Below are 22,382 nucleotides of genomic sequence, written 5' to 3' on the forward strand. Positions count from 1 at the left end.
GTGTTTGACAACAGGTATTGAATTTGGTGTAGATTGTACATGGCATCTCTTTGTTGTAGGTGAACTGTGAGATATACCTGGATAAGATTAACTGGTCTTGATTTAAACATGACACTTGAGCTCTCTGGCCGATGGAAGATAATGTCTCTTCTCTGTTTTTAGACAGTTTTCTGAAATCAGGACATACAGGTGGAGCCTATTTATCCGCGTTAGTTCCGTTCCATGACTCGGCGCGATTAACAAAAAACGTGTTGTGCTAAATTCCATAGAGTTACGCAACTACACTGCAGCCTGACACTTCCTGAAGGAAGGAAACTAAGGCAGCTGTTATCAATCCCCTCCCCTCTGTAATCAGCCTTCCCCGTTGCCAGCTGCCTGGCTTGTTTCACATGGGATGCTGATCTTTTAAGAGTCCAACCCCATGCGTTTCTACTCAGAAGTGAGCCCCATTGTAGTCAATGGGGCTTACTCCCAGGAAAGTGTGGAGAGGATTGTAGGCTATATCTCCTGCTTTGCTTGGTGGGAAGGCTTGCTTGTGATTGCCTGCACCATCTCATGGGGGGGGGGGATTTGGCAAACACTCTCTGGGTTTTTTTAAAGCAATCCCCTCTGTTGCTACCACACCTGCCCCTGTGTGAGTGAGTGAGAGAGAGAGAGAGCTCCACCTTGCTGCACATGTTCTGGCTACAGAGATTTTTGGCCCCCTCCTTCCCCTCTTCAGCCTCTTTGCTGGCTCAGGGGCTCCAGGAGTGTTACTGTTCGTTTGCAAGGGGAACCTCTTCCGGGGCTCCAGGGCTGTTTCCCTGCCTGGGTGAGGCAGAGCCTTTTTAAAGTGTTTTGGGCTGCCTGGAAATGGATTAAGATGCCAGCGCAGGGCAAAGGAGGCAAAGGTGTGTGTGACTTTCGGTTCCTCCACCCCATTCGTGTTGAGACAAATCTGAAGATAAAAAATCCGTGGATAAATAGGCTGCACCTGTACTATTTTGTATTCATAAATTTTTGCAGTGTCTTATACAAGTTGCAATGGGGTAATAAATAGGATCATATAACAGAGCAGATTTTCTAGCTTTGGTATCCTGGTCAGTTGACAGGTCAGATATTGTCAATTGGCCTCCTAGTTATTGATCATCATCAAATGTCTCATATTCTATGAAGTCATGATGTGATGATGCTTGAAGAATTGGCTTGTTGTCTACATAGCACAACTGTTACAAAACCGATCACATTTATTGAAATCTTAACATTGTTCAGTTAGAATAATTAATTACACTTTTTAAAAAGCTTACTTATTATGAAGCAACTAATTCATTAACTTTATGTAATATCAGATCAGCTGTGTATTAGATTACTTTGTGTTCTCATAGTTAATACATTAAAAAGAGTTGACAATTATTTGACCGTGTATGACTGCTCAGTGGGTCAAATTGTTTTCAGTGGTCATATGGCCCTAGATTAATCCATTTTAAACCTTTTACATAAGAACAGCCCCACTGGATCAGGCCATAGGCCCATCTAGTCCAGCTTCCTGTATCTCACAGCGGCCCACCAAATGCCCCTGGGAGCACACCAGATAACAAGAGACCTGCATCCTGGTGCCCTCCCTTGCATCTGACATTCTGACATAATGCATTTCTAAAATCAGGAGGTTGCGCATACACATCATGGATTGTACCCCGTAATGGATTTTTCCACCAGAAACTTGTCCAATCCCCTTTTAAAGGCGTCCAGGCCAGTCGCCATCACCACCTCCTGTGGCAAAGAGTTCCACAGACCAGCCACACGCTGAGTAAAGAAATATTTTCTTTTGTCTGTTCTAACTCTCCCAACACTCAATTTTAGTGGATGTCCCCTGGTTCGGGTGTTACGTGAGAGTGTAAAGAGCATCTCCTTATCCACTCTGTCCATCCCCTGCATAATTTTGTATGTCTCAATCATGTCCCCCCTCAAGTGTCTCTTTTCTAGGCTGAAGAGGCCCAAATGCTGTAAAAGTCTATCTTTTGATAGACTAAAGATCCCTTGAATGATTGGGCAATATATAAAACACTTAAAAAGTAAATATACTATTATATATACACTGATAAGAAGTGCCACTTAAAAAAGGCATTCCCCCATTTCTCACACACCTAAGATATGTGATGGTATCTGCTGGGACACATACAGACTTCATCTATATATTTAAAAATGCCTTTTTTAACCAAAATATTATTCTATTTAGATGCAAACTGCTGCAAATTGCTTGATATATCAAGCAATAAAAATTGCATTTTCATATTAATCCTTTTATTTTCATTGTTTACATACTTTACAATCATAAATACTTTGTATGTGTCACATAATTAGGCTACTCTACCTACTGAAAATTTTAGTTGATTCATCTGGTGGTAGACTCCAGTCTACAAACATGCTAAAGTAAATGTATTAGTCTTCAGGGTGCCATAAGACACTTCTTTATGTTTGCTGCAATAGACTAGTGTAGCTACTCTTCTGGAAATGGTTGTCATGTGATTAAGTGACAAAAAGCTTTACCAGTCAGAAAATGGGTTACTAAGACATCCACATGTTAATATACGAATAAAATGCCAGAACTCATTGTCTTATGATTTAAAGTTATGAAATTTTAGGTTACTCATGAGCTAGCACTAACATTTTGGCCACCAGACATTTGGATACCTAGGATTTTTCTGGCCTATGAAATACATGTCAGAGTTTAGTATTTGTAAATTAGTATTTGTAAGGCAGAAGTAACAGTTACAAATTTTACCAAGTAACCAGATATGTTCCTTGATAAATAGTGGGTAAATTTCATGTCGTATTCCACATTCCTATAGTTTAAAACATAGAATAAAGATTCATCTATGTAAACTGCTGGAGATTGCATCTCGCTAAAAGAGGCTATTATACTATCTTCTAGTTGTCTGGTGACCCATGCCCTATAGAACCCAAGAAGCCAAAACGATCTGGAGAAATGTGTGCCTTCAATAAAGTTCTAGCTCACATTGTAGCAATGTGTGATACAAATATGCCATTTATAGGACTTCGTATGGAGGTAAGTAACAAATGGGATGATGCCATCCTCCCACTGGAGAGTGGGGTCTTTAATGATAAGCAGCATTTCTCTCCTAAATTGGGACTTTGTAATGGAAAAGAGCCCAGCATGGTAAAAGGTTTTCCCAATTTGTAATAGATATTGTCAACTATAAATACTAGTGCTTAATTGTTAATCAGTGGTCTTGTTGTCAGTCTTTGCAAATGCATATATGCAGTTCTATGAGCAGGTGCAGCAGGTGAAGGAATGAGGCCTCTCTGAAGTTGGAAGTAAGTTGTAGTGCAGTTTCTTAGCTTCTAGAGAGGCAAGGGTTTGTCAAGTAGATATGAAATGTAGAGTTTCCTGCAGTAACTAGACATATCTAGGCAAATCTTTATTTCAGTGCCCCAGGAAGATGCAGGGAATTGCCACATACAGAGCAACCCATCTGCCCCTGTTCTTTGAATCTCTTGTGACCATTCTGACTTCTTAGTATGGTACTGCTTCAGGTGCCTTCTGAATCATCACTGTGTTGTATGGCTTGTATTAAATATGCAATAGATGTTTAGGATTACAGAACTGATTTATTTTCTTTGAATGAGGAATGAAGCTTAAAAATAAAATGTAAACTCCCACTGCATGGGGTGTTGTGAATGTGCATTACCCCTTTTTGGATAGTCCATAAAATAAGCATACTCACCCAATTTTCATATATACTGTAACAGTTTTTATGAGCAAAAATGAATTCTGTCCCGAAGGGGATATCCCTTCTTTTTGCTCTTCTGAAGAAATGGAATTGCTACCTCCTAACTGGATTTAACTGTCCTATAGTGTTTGCTATTGTGTCAGAACGTCACGTTGTTGTGTATGTGGGCCAGCAACAGTGGTGCTATTTAACTTGTATCTTTCTCTTGCTATGAAAATGTAAAATTAAAGTGACAGACTCTGTGTGTGTTTATTTTAGTTATCCAGTATGGAGATTCCCCATCAAGGAGTCCAGGTGGAAGGAGATGGCTTCAGTCATGCTATTCGTTTATTAAAGTAAAGAGATTTTGCTATGCTTTTTAATAACTAAAATATTGTATAAGCGGAAAGGGAAGAACTATTTGCTACGCAGCATGTCATAGAATTAAAACCAGAACACTTTCTCAATGTAAACAAGGTGTTCGGTCAAAATATTTTTGTATTTTAGCTGAAGATACTGTCTTCATCTTTGAAGGAAGCAGAAACCTTGGCAGGGATCTGCAAAATATGCATAACTGAAGTTGAGTAGGTAGGGACCATTAGACTGACAACATGGGTTATATGCTCCCATTATGTCTGATGAGGAAAAGTCCAGACAAGATGAAATCTCAGTTAGGAGGATTTTCCTCTTTGTTCTGTCATACATTCTCACCCCGCTAAACAAAGATTAAAGTTGCTGCCCCAACCAGGGAAATAGTAACGCCTCTGTATATCTCTTTGTTGACCCATCTCTTTATCTCCCTGAAAGCTTCTAATTGGTTTTTAACCAGATAGTTCTGATTTGGCTTCTCTATGATCTGTGTGTTTCCTTTGGTAGGCTAATCAAAAGGTTCCAGAAAACATTTTCACACATTACCTGTGTGGAAACAGTCCATTTTGCCACAAGCAAAAAATATTTTGACCAAAACCTCCTTTACATACTGCATCTGCTGGCCAACTCTAGTGCAGGTACATTCTTAAGCCATCATTATGCCTTGGAGCCAAAGAGCATTATCTGAAGTCAATTTTTAATGAATTTCCTAGAATATAAATTTGTTTAGTTGGCTATTAGATAATTATAGACCCACTAGCAGGGCCTCTGAGAGGAATTTTATCAGGGGTACAAAGTTTCTTTTGGGCCCCTTCCCAAAGTTGGAGGGGGTGAAACAGAGTGGGGGGTGACAATGGGGGTGGGCAGAATGGGGGTAAAACAGGCAGAGGGAAAGTAGTAACAGTCTTTGCACCCCAGGTCTACCAGTCTTCCAACTGCAGAGCTCAGGTCTACCTGCTTGCCGAGATTTGGCAGCTAGATACAGTAATACGGAAAACCAAACACATTTCCAAATCTCTCAAAAATCTTTCAAATATAGAAATTCATTTCAGGAGATTCGGATCATTGTATTTAGGCTCACATTGGAATGGAAAGTACCGTGTGTACACCAAAAATGTCTTCTGTAGCAGCTGCAATCCTGCAGCTGTGTTGCTGAGCTCCTACACACTCCTTCGTGATTAGCAGATCCACTAGTGAAAGAGCTGCTGTAGCAGTTCACTTTCCTCCCATATGTGACACTGTTAAGGAATGTATGCATTCCTGGGCCTGGTGTGTATGGCTCCTGGCAGTAGTCGCTGCCATGTGTCCATGATAATGCCCCCAGTAACCCACATGGGCAGTGAGTCTTGGTGAGATTGGAAAATGTCAGATCCCAGGAATTTCTGGGCCCACTCCTTTGGCTCCTGGGTCCCCTCCCCTTTCTGACCCCCCTCTCTTAGACCCTGCCCACTAGGAAGGAATTCTGCCACTTCTGTGTGTTTATACACTCTTGAGACTCAGTATGTTTATATTAAAATCTATAACTCTGATCATGTTTTGCATGCTATTCTCAGTCCTGTGTACAGGATCATAACTGCATTGTTCAAAATGCATTTTGTGTACTGCTTGTATTTTAAAGTTCCGAGGAGCAATTCAAAATTTCCCTGACATAACACTTCTTTTAATTGAAAAAGTTAAATGTTATCCTGAAAATATTAAGCATGATAAGTTGAATTGTGTGGATAGAGACTACATCAAGTTCCTTGTCTCTCCTCTCTTTTGAACAGAATTCCTCCATGTAAGGGTACAAGTGAGGAAACCCAGAAGGCACTGGACCGTTCCCTTCTTGATTGCACTTTCCGATTGCAAGGTAGAAATAACCGCACATGGGTGGCTGAACTGGTATTTGCAAATTGCCCGCTTAACAGCACTTCTTCCAGGGAGCAAGGTAAGAGTTGCAATTCCCTTATTTTCCACATTCTGCTTTCACTTTCCAAATGTCTGAATTACTTGACCGCCCTCTAACTTTGTAGGACCAACTCGTCATGTTTACTTGACATATGAAAGCCAGTTGTCAGAACCAGTTGGTGGCCGAAAAGTAGTTGAGATGTTCCTTAATGACTGGAACAGTATTGCTCGATTATATGAATGTGTGTTGGAATTTGCCCGAACCTTACCAGGTATGAAGACATTTTGCTTTGCTCATGTTTTGATGTGAAAGCTTTACTGAAGCAATTTATACTTTTTTGCATCTCTTCTCTCCTACCTCCACTTCTATCTCCTGAAGAAATACCCAGCCATCTAAATGTTTTCTCGGAGGTCCGGATCTATAATTACCGGAAGCTAATTCTTTGTTATGGAACTACCAAGGGAAGTTCTGTAAGTAATCTTTTTTCTTCTTTTAGCACCCTCTTGAAGTTGTATTAATAGATCTTAACAATATTTCTTGAGTTTTGTTTTCATTTTTTTTTAAATGCGGATCTAGTTGATTGTAAAACTTGTTCCCATACTAATGTATGCACCAGCTAGTTCTGTTCTGCGTTTTTCTTATACTTTAGTTCCTCTCTTAAGTGAGTTATTTAAGTGGTTTGGTTTGGTTTGGTATTGCATGACTGAACCTCAGGCTTCTGTCCTCAGTCTCCCTCTTACTCTAACATGCTCAGCTTAAATAGTTACTTCCTCATTTGTGGCAAGCGTGGTTGGCTATTACATTTGAGCTAGCAAACTAATGTGTGCTTGTATTGCAGTCTTGGATTAAACTCTCGTTTATCAGAGCATGAGGGGAGGGAGGAATAACAGAATGTCCACACATGGGGATAATACAGTCCACTAAGACAGTGGTCTTCAACCTATTTCATGGTGCAACCCCAGTAAATAAAAAAATGAAGTATGGGACTGGGGGCCCGCTGCCAATCTTGCCCCCTCGCAGGACCTGATCTGCCCCCATTTCCCCCTACCTTTTGTGTCTTCATAACAACTCTGTGAGGTAGCAGCCTAAGCAGGGCTGGCCTTTGGAGCTGCAGGGCAAGATAGCAAAAAGAGGCTGTGCAGGATTGTATCAAGAACTCAGTTTTGATGAGGTAGCACCATGATTGGATTGGATCCACGCCTTCTCTTGCACAGGCTTTGAAAGTTTGCTGCAATCCCCAAAATGAGGCTTTGTGACCCCATTGGGGTCCCAATCCACAGATTGAAGAACGCTATACTAATGTGTTCTTTCTGCTTCTCTACCACTGGACTTCTCAGAATGCCAAGTCAATTACAAGAATAGGATCATCAAATATAATGGTGCCAAAATTCATGTAAAGCTGCCTTGTACTGTGTTGGAGCATTGGTCCCTCTAGCCCGCGATTTTCAACCTTTTTATCTCACGACACACTGACAAGGCACACTGACAGGTTTTTGACAATTGACAAGGCACACCATATTGCCAGTGGGTTTATATCCTTCATTGGCCTTATTAATAAATGACCTTCCCCCAAATTCCTGTGGCACACCTGTGGACCGCTCATGGCACACCAGTGTGCCATTATACAGTGTTTGAAAATGGCTGCTCTAGCCCATTATAGCCTACTGTGAGAGATTGTTCCCATCCCTGTTCACTGAGATCCTTTTAGTGAAGATGATGGAATTCAAACCTGGGATCTTCTGTATTCTAAGTATGTGTTCTTCCATTAAGTTATAGCTCCCTGAGGCAGTGCTATATACTAGGTAGCCAATTGTTTTGTCAAATGAAAATACTCTTCTGTGTAAATCTTCAAACTGCTGCTATGCCTATTATGTTTTGTTTGACATATGGTAAATCTACTTGTATCCGATTCTGTTTGTTTTAATCCTTGTGCGTTCATGTGTATATACAGAGCTGTGAAACTATCTTTTGGTATTAGGATTTTTTCCCCCTCAACTTGTTCATTGTATTTCTAGATCAGCATTCAGTGGAATTCTGCCCACCAGAAATTCCATATATCGCTGGGAACAGTTGGACCAAACTCAGGTTGCAGTAACTGTCATAATACTATCCTGCACCAGCTCCAGGAAATGTTCAATAAATCACCAAATGTAGTACAGCTGTTACAGGTAACACATTCTTTTTTTTTGGGGGGGGGGATGTCATTTACTGAAAAACAAAAATCTTCTAAACTGAATATTTAATTAGAAATGCAGAATGTAGTAAAGTACAGGCTCTTTAACTGTTCAGCAGGAATTCAGGAACATGTAAACTGTTCAGTTTACACAAGGGTCACAATGACTTGTGGCTGCAGGAGAGGAAATCTCCAGTGACTCAGAGCTACAGTTAATCTGCTGTTAATAGGCAATTTTTTTGGAATAAAAATGTGTGGGGTGGGGGGGAATTGTGGTATGAACATTTTAACACACAGGGAATAAGCCAGCAGGATAATATCCAATGTAAAAATTGCTTCACAGCAGCATTTATGTTAATTGTGTTTCATGGCTAGGTATCTATGGCTTGTTCTTGTGAAACTAAGCAAGTTCTCTGTTTCCTTGCAGGTTCTGTTTGATACTCAGGCTCCATTAAATGCTATTAATAAGCTCCCGACTGTGCCAATGCTGGGATTGACACAGCGCACCAACACTGCCTATCAGTGTTTCTCAATCCTGCCTCAGTCACCCACACACATCAGGCTGGCCTTTAGGAATATGTATTGCATTGACATTTACTGCCAGAGCCGTGGGGTTGTGGCAATTCGTGATGGAGCTTATAGTCTTTTTGACAACAGTAAAATCGTTGAAGGTTTTTACCCTGCACCAGGATTAAAGGTGACTGTGTTTGTATCCTGCAGTTTAATTAAAGAGGGCTGTGGGTGGGTGCTCATTGACTTTATTGAAAATTTTGCTTAAGAGAAAATGGCCTTTGAAATACTGCCTGTTATAGTCCCTCTAAATTTCAGTTTTAAACATCTAAGGGCGGAATCTGATCCAGTGCTGGGCTGGTGCAAGTCCTTTGCCTGACCCGGGAGGGTCGCAAAGGGGTTGTGCCTCCTTAGTTTGTTCTGGCCTTTCCATACCAGTGTGTGGGTCTGAGGGGGACATGGGGAGGGAAGGAGGCGGATCCACTTATGTCAGATCCTGGCTCTGTTTCCAGGCAGCCTGGACCACCCCAAGGCTGTTTGGATTTGCACCACCTCTTCAAGTAGTATAGATCCAAGTAACCTCATTGGGGCTGCTGTGATTCTCCCTGGAGCAAAGGAAATTTTTTTCTCCTTGCCTCAGGCTCAGCCTCAGCTAGCCTGAAACTTGTGCTGGATACAGCGCAGGCCAACTGGCCTGCTTGTTCCACCGCAAGCTAGGATTGCACTGTAAGTTGCCCAGCACTAGGAAACAATTTTTCTTGTCTGCATCATGGGGAATAATTACAGCATCTAGTGTAGATATTGGCCAGTGACATTCTCTGAGCTGCATGCTTTCTGTGCTGACATTTTGAAACACTGCACTAGATATAAGGCTGCTCGAAACCAGTACAGAAGTGGACTGTAGGTCAGTAAGTAATACACATTCTTTGTATGCATGAAGTCCCAGATTCAGTCTTTGAGTTAAAAAGTTTAGGTAGCAAGGCTGGTCTTGAAAATGGTTTCCTGACATCCTAGTACTGAGCTGGATGGATCAACAGACGGATTTCTAAGGCAACTTCATATTTGTATAAATACAAGACTGTGAAACAATTTATGGTTCTGTCATTATAAGTGTGCATTTCTTAAAGCTTGCTTGGATTCTCCCCCTCCCCCAAGCTTTGCATTGAATTACATTGTTAATTTGTTAGAATTAAGTTCCATAATACTGTAGTCAAATAGACTGACTTCAGTTACATTTGGAAATAAAGACATTAAACTTCTAGAAGCTTTTGTGGCTTAGTTAATTTTGGTAGTGCAGTTGATTAGATCAAGATGACTTTTATGCTTGATTCTGGGCTAGATACTTTTTTTTTCCTTTTAAGGGTAGAATGGTTTATCCTGTTAAATCTTTGACTAGAAAAAGCTACAGTTGCCAAGGGCAAGTAGCAACTACTAGATGGATTTATGACTTCTGATCCTATTGTGAAATAGAATTCTGCAGCTTTATATTTTAATCCTTGGAGATTTGGAGAGAAGCTGCTGTAGAATACTTGAAAGGTTGATATAGATATAGGTTTGTTATATGTTGCTACTAAAATTTGTCTATATATCTGAGAGGCATAATGGGAAACGGTTGGATAATGAACCTAAATATTCTGTATTCACAGACATTCCTGAATATGTTTGTTGACAGCAATCAGGATGCACGAAGACGATCTGTCAATGAAGATGATAATCCACCTTCTCCTATTGGAGGAGACATGATGGATTCTTTGCTATCACAACTTCAACCTCAGCAGCAGGTTGTGTGTGTGTGTTTGTGTGTTTGTGTGTTTACAAATATGAAAGATTACACAGCAAATAAAGGCAAAGCTCCTATGATTAAAGGCCCAATCCTGTCTTTGAGAACTGCCAGTGTATCTCCACATATGCTGGTGCAACAGCAGCCCTGTCTGTTTAGAAGCCCACCTACTAAGAGATGTGTTCAAACTCCATGATAGACAGTAAACCAACTGGTGCAGCTGGCAACCTCACTGTCAACTGGTAGGTGGCGATCTCTTGGATAACTTGCAATGGCTTAGATAGGTATGTGTGAGTGGGATGATGGCACTTGAACCCTAGGTGCAGGAGCTTTTCCCCTTTGCTACTCATGCTACTGTAACTCCAGTAGGGTGTGGGGATGCTGTGGCATACTTGCGTCATATTGTGTTTGTGTGAAGTGTCCTTGGGGCATCTTCCCATAGTTGGGGGTAGTGCCTGGCTTGGAGATACACTGAAGACATATTGATGTCACACGGATGATGTGCCAGCATCACACAGACATGCTGAGATGCACAGACATTCCAGAGATGCTGGGGGTGTTAACTGGGAAGGGCTCCAACAGTGTTGATTTGCCAGGACAGCATTTGGCCCTTTTTACACCAGCATTGGTGTGTCATTGCCAGGACTGGCTTAGGATATGATGGATGTTGCAGTGGCTTCTGTGTGCCATTGGTGCAACATCTGAATACAATTGGGATCTTAAGTAGATCACTTTTTTGGCAAATGAGTATGCATGGATAGTTTGCTGACTGTAGCAGCATGCAAGCTGATACATATAGGAATTTTAATTTGATTCAAACTTTATTTGGGAGTAAAAGCCCAAGACACAAGTTTGAAGATGGCTTTGCTCCTATGAGGAAGTATACAATAGACCAGTGGTTCTCAAACTGTGGGTCAGAACCCACTAGGTGGGTCATGAACCAATTTCAGGTGGGACCCCATTCATTTCAATATTTTATTTTTAATATATTAAATTTGATGCTCCTATGGTATGTGACTACATTTGGGGAAATGTTACAGATGTATACTTTAAACAGACTACTCTGTATATGCTTTTAACAATGATAGTGAATGGGGCTTACTCCTGGATATGTGTGGGTAGGATTGCAGCCTAGGATTATTAAAAATTTTCTTGCTTGATGACAGTCACTTCCTGTCATGACATCACTTCTGGTGGGTCCTGACAGATTCTGATTCTAAAAAGTGGGTGCTAAAAGTGTAAGGACCACTGCAATAGACAAATAATTCATGACTAGATAGTTGGAAGAGAACAGCTACATATGGGAAATGGAAATTTAAAGTTAGGCTCCTGCATCCTATGTGATTTATCAGAAATAACTTTGGATAAGTCAGATGCCTGAGGATCAGATCTTTCCCAGATATGAGACCTTAAGAATGGAGTATTTTTAAAACCTGTATTTTATTATAACTATGAACTTTTTAAATTTCAGCAGTCTTCAAAACAGACAGGAGCACCAGGAGCTTACCCTTTGATATCACCCCCCACATCCTACCACAATACTGTCACACCATCGCCTTCCATGATGCTCTCACAGTCACCAGGTAAGAGGGCTTTCCTCAGCAACAGGAGTTAGACATTCAGAGTCATTAAGGTTCTGAAATGAAATGTGCTATGTTGTGATTTGTTTTTAGTGTCACTTTGCATAATCTTAGAGAGTAATCTAATTAGTTTTGTTTTGAACATCTCTTTTAGGAACTCTACATTCTGCAAGCTCTCCAAGTGGTGCATTAAGAGCACCATCACCAGCATCATTTGGTCCAACTCCTTCCCCCTCATCTCTTGGAATCACAATGGGACCAAGTGCAAGTTTTGCTAGCCCACATGGTAAGCTTGGGTAGTTACAGAGTGAGAGAATCTACACTTGAGAAACAGAGTAGCTCACCTTCTTCTGTCTCTGGGAATGGCTGTGCTCTTGTCTTGTTTGAGATACTGACTCTGAAATGGCAGCAGCCAATTCTCAAATGCACAGAGGTTTGCACTACTGCAGAATTAGGAAGTGGTGTTGTCATGGAATGTTGTCTTGGCCCAGCCTTGTAATTTAAAGTTTAGAAATGGTCCCCTGTCCAAAATGTCCCTCACCTGCTTTAGAGGGCTTATTAATGATAGTGCCAATAGGATTTTAAAAGTGGTATATAAGTATACCACTTGTTCTGAATAAAACAAAGTAAAATTATGCAAGCAGGTGGGCCCCCTATGCACATTCAGTTATCAGTGGATCCAGGGACCTCCCCCACACACCCATTAATGTTTAAAAACTTACTGGTGAAGTGTTTCTTGCTTTAACAGGTCACTATAAGCATTCAAGTTTATAGCATGACATGAGTCTGCTATAGATAGCAGTTAACACCCAATGCACCATCAGGAAATGGGTAGGAGTACTATAGAAGGCCCAATGTAGGTCTTTGCCACAGGGCCCCCGCAGCCTAGCAGCAGTGCTATTTTTTAGTACTCGAGTTACTGCCAGAGAACATGGCCTTCAAATCTCTTGCGTTTTCTATAGGTACCTTAGATCCTAGTTCACCATACACTGTGATGTCCCCCAGTCAACGTGCAGGCAATTGGCCAGGCTCACCTCAGGTACCTGGTCCCTCTCCAGCAGCACGGATGCCTGGAATGTCTCCAGCCAACCCTTCTTTACATTCTCCAGTCCCAGATGCCTCTCATTCCCCACGAGCTGGCACAAGTAAGTAATACTGACAGTGGGTATGATGCACAAAAAGACAAAATCTATTTCTAATAAAGGCCGTGGGTGTTCAATCCTTGATTCAGTATTTCACTACAAAACTCTCTTGTTGTAATGACAGTCCAGCTTTGTAGTTCAAGCAGATTGAAGTTTACTGATTATTGATAATTCCCTCCTTAAACAAACCCAAGTAAATTAATAATAATAAAAATACAGGTATTTATATACCTCCTTTCTTGGTCGTCAGATTTCTTCTCAGATTTTATTCAAGATGGTTTACAAAAGCAGACTGTTCTAAATCCCCGTAGGGATTTTTACAATTGAAAGGTTCTACCTTTCAAGAACCACAACATTTCAGATGGATCTTTCTGATCTGGTATCACATTCTGGCCTCCAGTTTCCTCCCACTCAAGCTGACAAGACACTTCTTAACTCACACCAAAGAGCAGGTGGAATAACTCGGCTTGGCTTGTCAGCTGCTTCAAGGTCTCACCATTCACAGTGCTGGTGACCTCGAACTGCTGACTTGCTGATGCTATCTTCAGGCAAACGGAGGCTCTACCCTCTAGACCAGACCTCCAGCCCTAATTAATTAATTGAGAAATTAATACTCAGTGTCAGTGAAACTGAGTATTCCAAGTTGAACTTGGACATTATACCTAAGCTCCAGAATAGTTTTGACAGTTGGTTGTGGTCTGGTAACTTATCAACTGCACACAAGGCTCCAGTAAGTGGCTTATCTGTCTTCAAAATGACAAAATCCAGCATCCTTGAAATGTACTTTTCACTGTCTTATGCATTCAGAGTTACCATATAAAGTTCATACAACTTGGCTGTCATCCAGGATTAGTAATAATCCATCTATGTAGGGAGCTTTAGAGTGTTCTACACTGGTAGATAGTTGCTTGATACTTCTTGATGGGATAGTTGGATCATTTTGTCTTGGTGTGAATCATCCAGGTTGTTTCAATTTCTTGGCTAGGAAAGGTGTATGTTGCATACTGCTTTTAATTCTGACAGAAACAGGATGGGTCATACTGTTTCGGTGCCTCATCTGCTACTGTGTTTCCTTTTTCCTGGAGAGCTTTCAGACAGGAAATCCAGGCATCAGCTTTAACTTTTGGTCATAGCATCTGTACATAGTGAAGGTCAATGCAGATCATTCTGCCATTTGACCTGGAGGAAAGCTTCATATTTGAATGTACAGGTTTATTAAGCTGCTGGAATTGTTAAGTCTTCAAACTTCTGGAAGGTGAAAAGATGCTCAGTCAACTTAGTATCAAGATATTCAACAATAATATCTCTAATTGTAAAAGATCTTTATCTGGCACTTATAAACATAAAATGCGAAATAAGCTGAAAAGTCTGTGGAGAAGATTAATCTATGGAAGTCTGAAAGGAATAGCAAAGTCTGTTTTGCACAATGACCCACTGACTGTACTTTTTTCTTTCTACTAGGTTCCCAAGTAATGCCATCCAACATGCCTCCACCTCGTAAACTACCTCACCGTTCTTGGGCTGCATCCATACCCACAATTCTCACTCACAGTGCCTTGAACATTCTGCTGCTGCCCTCTCCTACACCTGGGCTTATGCCAGGGCTGGCTGGAAGCTATCTCTGTTCGCCACTTGAACGTTTCCTTGGATCAGTTATTATGAGAAGACATCTTCAGAGGATTATCCAGCAGGAAACGGTATTTAAAGAATTGAAATGTTTAGCTCTCTAGGCCAGTGATTTTCAACCTTTTTCATCTCATGGTGCTAAAATGAACTGAAGGTACTAAAATTATCAAGGCACACCATCCGTTTTTTGACAGTTGACAAAGCACACTGTAAAGCATGCTGCCGCTTCAATGGTCCTAGTAATATATGACCCTACCCCAAATTCCCACAGCACACCTGCACATCATTTGCAGCACACCAATGTGCTGTGGCACAGTGGTTAAAAATTGCTGCTGTAGGCAGCCTCCACATTTCATGCTTTGTTAAACAACCCACATGGAGGAAAGGGCAGGTAAGGGGTGTGTGTGGGGGGGGGGGTTTGCAACAGCAAAGAGGGCAACACTGTTGGGCTACTGAAGTAGCTCAATAGCTTCAACTGGCCCTGAGGACTATTGCCCTCATGCAAGGATTCATCCCATGAGTGCAACATTGCGGAGCAGAAGGAGCTTCTGACAATGAAGCTGTGTCGTTTTGAGAGTTGGGACACAATCCATAAGTGATCCATTGCTAATTATGGCCCATCCATTAAGTGATGTGGTTTGCATCTGCAGCAGATTGCAGAGGGGCTGAGGGGTGATGGATTCGGGGTGTACTTCACTCCAGGCCTCCCACAGCCTGTTCCCACAGCCATGCTGACCTGTTTTCTGCCCACTAAAAGCAAGCAAAAGCAGAACATTTACTTCTGTACCTTGTTCTTGGTGTGGTTTCTTCAAATACAAAGTGAAGGACTTCTGGTTTGACTTACAGGAACCTATGTGAACAAAGGAGTTATTTCATTTGCATGGTCCCTTTAAATCAAACCAGAAGTCCTGCGCTTCTATGTGTGAAGAAACTGCTCCAGTAATACAGCAATTTCTTTTTTTATACTTGTGTAGAGGCCTAGATACTATCAACTGGTATTCTGAGTTGTGCCACCCCTGGTTATGGCTGCTTATATGCTCTTCTATAGAGCAATAACCACCTTGGTGGAGTCAGAAAAGCCAATTTACTCACAGCAGGTGAAAGTGAAAACAAGTTAGTGCATCTTGCTGAATCATTGAAGAGTATCTTGTTTATAGTGGGGGCAATGTGTGCTACTTCAAAAGTCATTTGTCACCTTGGGTAAGCCAACAGTTGCTGCTGCTATGGAGGTGAGCTCTAATTCTGAATGAAATTGGTCTAAATTTACATGCAGCCAAGCTTAAGATTGGTATTGTTCACTTTTTTAAAAAGTATACTGAAGTGTGGAAAAGAGCTTCTGTGTGGCATTCCAATTAAATGCTTGGTTTCCTTTTAAACAGCTGCAGCTAATAAACTCCAATGAACCAGGTGTGATAATGTTCAAGACAGATGCCCTGAAGTGCAGAGTTGCCCTCAACCCTAAAACCAACCAAACCTTGCAGCTGAAAGTAGCGCCTGAAAATGCAGGGCAGTGGAAACCAGAGGAATTGCCTGTTTTGGAGAAATTCTTTGAAACCAGAGTATGTACTTCATCTGTTTTATTAGTTAAATAATCCTGCTTCTTGCTCTTTTAGGAACATTGATATGTGGTTGAAGGATTAATTAAGAAAATTGGCAAAGTTAGTATACATTATTTTCTGTAATTATCCCTGCAAATGTTTAAGGGGAAGGAGTCTGTGGAATTTTATTGGATGCTAAGAGAATAGAGCAGAGGGTGGACTGTGATTTTTATGGGTATTCAGAAAAAGATGCAAAAGGCAGAGATTGGCTTTCATAAAACAAAGCAGAAACCAGTAGTCCATAGTGAGGAAGTTTGCCAGGTGTAGTAGCCCCATGCTCCAACAAGAAACCGCAGTCAGATTACTTGTGTTCACAGACTTCAGTGAACTTTGCTGCTACACATATTCAAGGTTTTCAAGTTTCTCTGCAACTGTGAGTACTGGAAACTTAGGTGAAAGCCAAGATTTGCTGAATTTTGTAAGATCAATCAGATACGCATCATCTTGCGGTGTTGGATTTCAGTGGGGCTGAGGTGTATGGTATGCATTAAGAGCAGGATCATAGGACTGGTGCACAATCATGGAGCTGTCTAAACAAATATTGATAACATACTGTATTTACTGTAGGTTGCTGGACCACCCTTCAAAGCCAACACTCTAATAGCCTTTACGAAGCTTCTAGGGGCACCTACGCATATTCTCCGGGACTGTGTACACATCATGAAATTAGAGCTGGCAAGTTCGTTTTACATTATTGCAAAATTCTGTGTGTTTTCTTCACCATTCAGGCTGCTTTACTTCACTTTAAAATGTATCTTGATGGTATGTTTTATTAAAACAGTTTCCTGATCAAACAAGCCAGCTGAAATGGAATGTACAGTTTTGTTTAACAATTCCTCCAAGTGCTCCTCCGATTGCACCTCCAGGAACACCTGCAGTTGTGCTGAAATCCAAAATGCTGTTCTTTGTAAGTATAGCAGCTAAATTAGCCTTAATTGTTCCATGTTTGCTGCAACCTCTGGCAGTGTCATGCCTAGTTGCAATGGGTAGTCTAAATGTGTCTTCCTTCAGTCACTGCTGAAGTAGTGACTGGGGTACGTAATGACAGTACATATTATCCATATCCTGGTGAGCTAAATTGTTCTGTCTTATACCCTGAAGCTAAAAGTAGTGGCCAATATATAAACTTTCTGTAACCAATCTAGCAATTAATCTTCAAATTAGGCCCTAAAATGAACTTTGTTTTGAGATGGTATGCAAAAGGGTACCTAAATTTTCCTAAAAATATGGTTTTGAAGGGTACATGTGTAAAGATGGCTGTTGGTAGTAAAACTGCTATGTAGGTTCACTTAGTTGATGAGATTGGTAAATGTGGTTAAAATCACTGCCTGTAATGGTCGATATTATTTAAAAAGTCACCCAGCTGAAGTTACTTCAGTTTGGGTATCCTTTTACATTCTCAGTGTTAGACTGTTCACTTTGGAAACTTGAAGAAGGATGGATAGTGAACTTAGTATTGCTTAATTCCTAAGAGTTTTGTACCATTCTGTACACTCAAATGAAATATAACTAAATTCTTCTTTCTAAATTGTCCAGTTTCCTTATTGTACTCAGCAGTGTAGATTGTAAACCATGTACAGGTGCAGCCTATTTATCCACGGATTTTTTATCTTCACATTTGTCTCATCGTAAATGGGGTGGGGTTACTGAAAGTCACACACACCTTTGCCTCCTTTGGCATCTCAACAATCTTTCCACACTGGCATCTCGCTCCCTTTCCAGGCAGCCCAAAACACTGCAAAAAGGCTCCGCCTCGCACAGGCAGGGAAATAGCCCTGGAAGAGGTTCCCCTTGCAAGGAACATTCCTGGAGCCCCTGAGCCAGCAAAGAGGCTGAAGAGGGGAATGGGGTGTGTGTGGAAAACCTCTGTAGCCAGAGCACATGCAGCAAGGTGGAGCTTGATTTCTAGCTCTTCTGCTCTCTCTCTCTCTCTCTCACACACACATGCGCGTGCACGTGCGTGCACGCGCAGGTGACTACAATGGCTACAATGGCGCGCGCAGGTGACTACAATGGGGCTTACTTCTGAGTAGAAGCGCATAGGGCTGGATTCTTAAAAGCTCAATGGGACAGCTGGCAACAGGGAGGGCTGAGTATGGAGTGGAGGGGAGGGGATTGATAACAGCTGCCTTAGTTTCCTTCCATCCGGAAGTGTCAGGCTGCAGTGTATTTGCGTAACTGTGGAATTTAGCACAACACGTTTTTTGTTAATCATGCAGTGTCACGGAACAGATAAATAGGCTCCACCTGTATCTATATATTAGTCTCTATTGTGCCCAAAGGCACAATAAAGAAGTTGGAACCAAATTCTTGGCACTTAGTTCAATTGTTTTGAAACGGTCTAAGTCTCAGGTTGGCAGCCTCACTTTGCATTTTTCTGTTGGGCAAAGAAAGAAGTGAATTCACATGCAAGTTGTAATAACCAGGCTCCTGGCCAGTGGGCCTGGCTCCAGGATTGAGATAAAAAGCATGATGTAGCCAGGATAACAGTCTATAGCAGTTCTGTATTGCAAAATCGTTACCACCTTTGTGTTTACTCTGTTCACAGCTTCAGCTAACACAGAAAACGACAGTGTCACAGGAAGCTGTGAGCATAATTGTCCCAATCATTTATGATATGGCTTCTGGTACAACGCAACAAGCAGACATTCCCAGGCAGCAAAACTCTTCAGTTGCTGCTCCCATGATGGTCAGCAATATTCTAAAGAGGTTTGCAGAACTGAATTCACCACGACCAGGTACTGTACATGTCCAGTAGGTCAAATCTTCTGCATGCTTGAATGGACAGACTCTAACTTTTAAAGTTTTTAAATTGCATTTTACTATGAGTGTTGCTTTGTTTTCTATTGGCTTCCTCTAGAATGATCTCTGAGATCTGGTTTCAGGTTAATGCATGTCTGTAAAAAATTGTTGACTATACCTCGCTGTGATGCCAGAAGAGTTGTATTATTGACACAACATGGACTTTATGACATTGACCAAGGAAGTGCAATGCACTTAAGGACTTGGCTCATGCTATTGTAGTCATAGCTACGCTATATTTTAGCATTGTCATGTGAGCCCTGTGTGTATATTTCTGTGAAAACTAGTGCTTGTTAGTCATCTTGCACTGTAGGAATATGTCTCCCCACTACTTGGAATTTTACTGTTACAAGGTTTCACTACCTGTCTTGTTCTCAACTGTACTCCTTTGAGGAAAGCCTGGAGGGCAGGAAGATGGAACTACTTATAAATTACTCCACAAAGTAACATATTACAGCACTGGCTTTTACTTTCTGTATCCCATGACTAACATCTCACCTTGACTGTATCTTCTATCTTGTGCTGCCTGCTCTGTTTCTGTGAGAAACTCTTTTGTATCTGGTTTCATTTTTCCTTTAATAAAAGTGTTAGAAACTTTTGAAAAGCAATTTTTTGGAACAGTTTTTTCTTGGGTATGGAATTTTTAAAGCTGGCTGGATATGTCTTTACCCGAGACACTAACTTCTCCACAGCAGATTCTTCTCTTCCACCCCCCACCATGAATATTCTTGTTAACTGCCTTTTGATTGAGATACAGAAATTATTGGAGTCATTAAGTTTAAATATGGTGGGATAAGTGTAGTATAGTTGTATAGCATAGATGTGCCTCAGTTTTTAAACTGCACTATGTGGATGTACGTGCTATTTTACTACACTGGAGCAGCTTGTGGGATTGATGTGGTGTGGATATGGGTCTTCAGATTCTTGCCTTTACTTTTGGTAATGCTCCATCCTGAATCCCAGATCGTCACTGAGGTAACTGATTTGGGGACAGTTAGCCATATGTTTCTAGTTGGGTAAAAGGTTCAAGGTGAGCTATCCACAATCTGTGCTGTGTCACTGGCAATTGGAATCTTGTGAATGCTACCCATGTATGTACCAAAAAGCTGATTACCTTTCAGCTGTGTACACAGTGGCAATTATGGGAGAGAAATACTGTACTTGTTTTTATATGTAACTAAATAAGCATTTTCTTTACCAGCAAGGCACTGGCAGTCTGGCTTGAGTTACTCATGCTGCTTTACCTGAAATATTTATTGAACACAATCATTTGGTGATTAAGTTTCCAGTATTGGCCCATTATTATAGTGAAATTCAGATCCATAAATGTACACATTAACTGTAGAAGAAGACCACATAGCTTCTTTTCACAATATTTTGTAATTGTAAAGGGAAGCACAATGCATATTTAAGTAAAAGGTTGTCTTCTAGAAACGCTTGCTGTGTATTCAAGTCCCTGCCAAGATTCATAAAGGAAAAAACAATCCAAGAAGCAGAGGTTATGTAGCTTGTGATCCTTGGGTATGCGAGTTCTGCCTTGCAAGAAACATTCAAGCTGCTTCATTTGAAATGGTGGCTCAGAGATTTTGAGTATGAATGCCTATTAGGAGTGTGCTATGTTCAAGAAAGGCTAGGCCTGCTGCATGGACTCAGCAGATAGATTTCTTTTCTGCATGCCTTTTGAGAGACCTGCTTAACAAGAGGGCCTAATTCCGACTCATTTTTCTGTCCTTCTCTAATAGTACATGATACTATTCTTTTCGTGAGGCAGTAGTACATCATCCATTACTGGGTTGCTTGGTATTCCAGAGTATTTATCAATCACATTTGTTTCCCACAAGAAACTCAGGGCAGCACATGTGGGGATTATCTCAATTTATCCTCAACAGTCCTGTAAATTATGTCAGGCTTAGAAATACGCCCTTACCCAAGGCTACCTACTGTTGCATGACTAAGCTGAATTCTGAATCCTGGTCTCCATGATGTGTGCCACAGTTGGCTCTGTTAAGTGTACAGAGGAGTATCTTTGCTAGCATTTGGAGGATTCAGGCTAGCCTGTTTGGAGCAGAGTGCAGTAACCTCTGCTTTACCAATATGTTGGCTTACTTTCTACACTAACCGGCTGAATACTTTGTGGTAGGTCATTGGAAAGCAGTTTTATATGGCATTTTGCACCTGGGTATATTTATATCTTTGTAAAATTGGCGTTGTGACACGACAGATTACAAATTGAATTCATTAAGTTTATCAGTGCCATCATTCAGCTTGCTTCACTAGCTAATTTGTGTTTCTTTCCCTTGTTTTAGGTGAATGTACAATCTTTGCAGCTGTTCGTGATTTAATGGCTAACCTTACACTGCCCCCTGGTGGGCGTCCATAGGCTATTTTTAAAGAGAGGGTAAAAATGAGATGAAGAGACAAAAAAAATTTCTCTGAAATAAAGCCTTCAGTTATATAAAATGGAAGAGACATTTTCATGTGTCACATTTTAAAAAGAGCTAATACAATGGATTGGCCTACTTTCAGGGATGCACTTTCATCAGATTTTTTGTACACCGCTCTGTATAATGTTTTAAGGAGACATTTCAAACTAGAAATAGATTTATGTATCCGCTTGCCAGTAAATAGAGTTAATATTCTGTTTTATACTACAAAGATTATGAAAATGCCAAACTTGCTTATTTAAATGTTTTTTCTTATGTCTTGGTGTAATAGTCTTTTTTTTAAAGGCAGGTCTGTCATTTTTGGATACTGTAAAACTGTGACAAACTTTATATTGAAGCTGTATTTTAATATGACTGCTTTGAATCCTGACATTTAAACATTGGACTTGTTGTAAACATGTCCCCCCAGAAGCAATATTTAATAAACTAGATTTAAACATTTCTGTGACTTTTCACTTCAAAATTGTTTGTGTGAAGGCAGTGAACTTAAACTGCCTGCTGTGGAGTTATATTATTCTGTTTCTGGGTGGTTCATCATTGCCTTTCTCAGTGTATCAAATTATGCAGTAGGAGATAACCAGTGTCCTCTCAACAAATGTGATATCTCTAGAAGTTAAAACTGACAAGTAGAAAGTGGTGTGTGTATGAGATCTTCATACTTCCACTCACTTTGCAAAAATTTCTTACAAAGCAATGGCTTTAGTTGTCCAACATGACCTGCAACTAATTTGATGTATCCACCAGACCTTGTGATGACTTT

At 40.8% G+C, this 22,382-nt stretch overlaps 1 protein-coding gene across 3 annotated transcripts in view; it reads left to right on the forward strand.

Moving 5' to 3' along the window:
* The window catches only part of MED14 (mediator complex subunit 14), a 48,828-nt gene extending 26,767 nt beyond the window's left edge, over positions 1-22,061 (forward strand). For 2 of the 3 annotated variants that reach the window (XM_066621748.1, XM_066621750.1), the window contains 17 exons: positions 2,912-3,046; positions 3,990-4,066; positions 5,846-6,006; positions 6,092-6,238; positions 6,346-6,437; positions 7,983-8,135; positions 8,568-8,837; positions 10,297-10,431; positions 11,902-12,013; positions 12,165-12,296; positions 12,973-13,155; positions 14,614-14,849; positions 16,158-16,337; positions 16,944-17,051; positions 17,158-17,283; positions 18,925-19,114; positions 21,485-22,061. In XM_066621748.1, coding sequence (XP_066477845.1) covers positions 2,912-3,046; positions 3,990-4,066; positions 5,846-6,006; positions 6,092-6,238; positions 6,346-6,437; positions 7,983-8,135; positions 8,568-8,837; positions 10,297-10,431; positions 11,902-12,013; positions 12,165-12,296; positions 12,973-13,155; positions 14,614-14,849; positions 16,158-16,337; positions 16,944-17,051; positions 17,158-17,283; positions 18,925-19,114; positions 21,485-21,558 — 2,511 coding nt within the window. In that variant the 3' untranslated portion in view covers positions 21,559-22,061. The remainder of the gene's footprint in view (positions 1-2,911; positions 3,047-3,989; positions 4,067-5,845; positions 6,007-6,091; positions 6,239-6,345; positions 6,438-7,982; positions 8,136-8,567; positions 8,838-10,296; positions 10,432-11,901; positions 12,014-12,164; positions 12,297-12,972; positions 13,156-14,613; positions 14,850-16,157; positions 16,338-16,943; positions 17,052-17,157; positions 17,284-18,924; positions 19,115-21,484) is intronic. The other variant, XM_066621749.1, reaches the window with a different exon arrangement.
* Positions 22,062-22,382: the final 321 nt, after the last annotated feature.

Source organism: Tiliqua scincoides, chromosome 3 (assembly GCF_035046505.1).
Source record: "Tiliqua scincoides isolate rTilSci1 chromosome 3, rTilSci1.hap2, whole genome shotgun sequence".
Taxonomy (NCBI): domain Eukaryota; kingdom Metazoa; phylum Chordata; class Lepidosauria; order Squamata; family Scincidae; genus Tiliqua; species Tiliqua scincoides.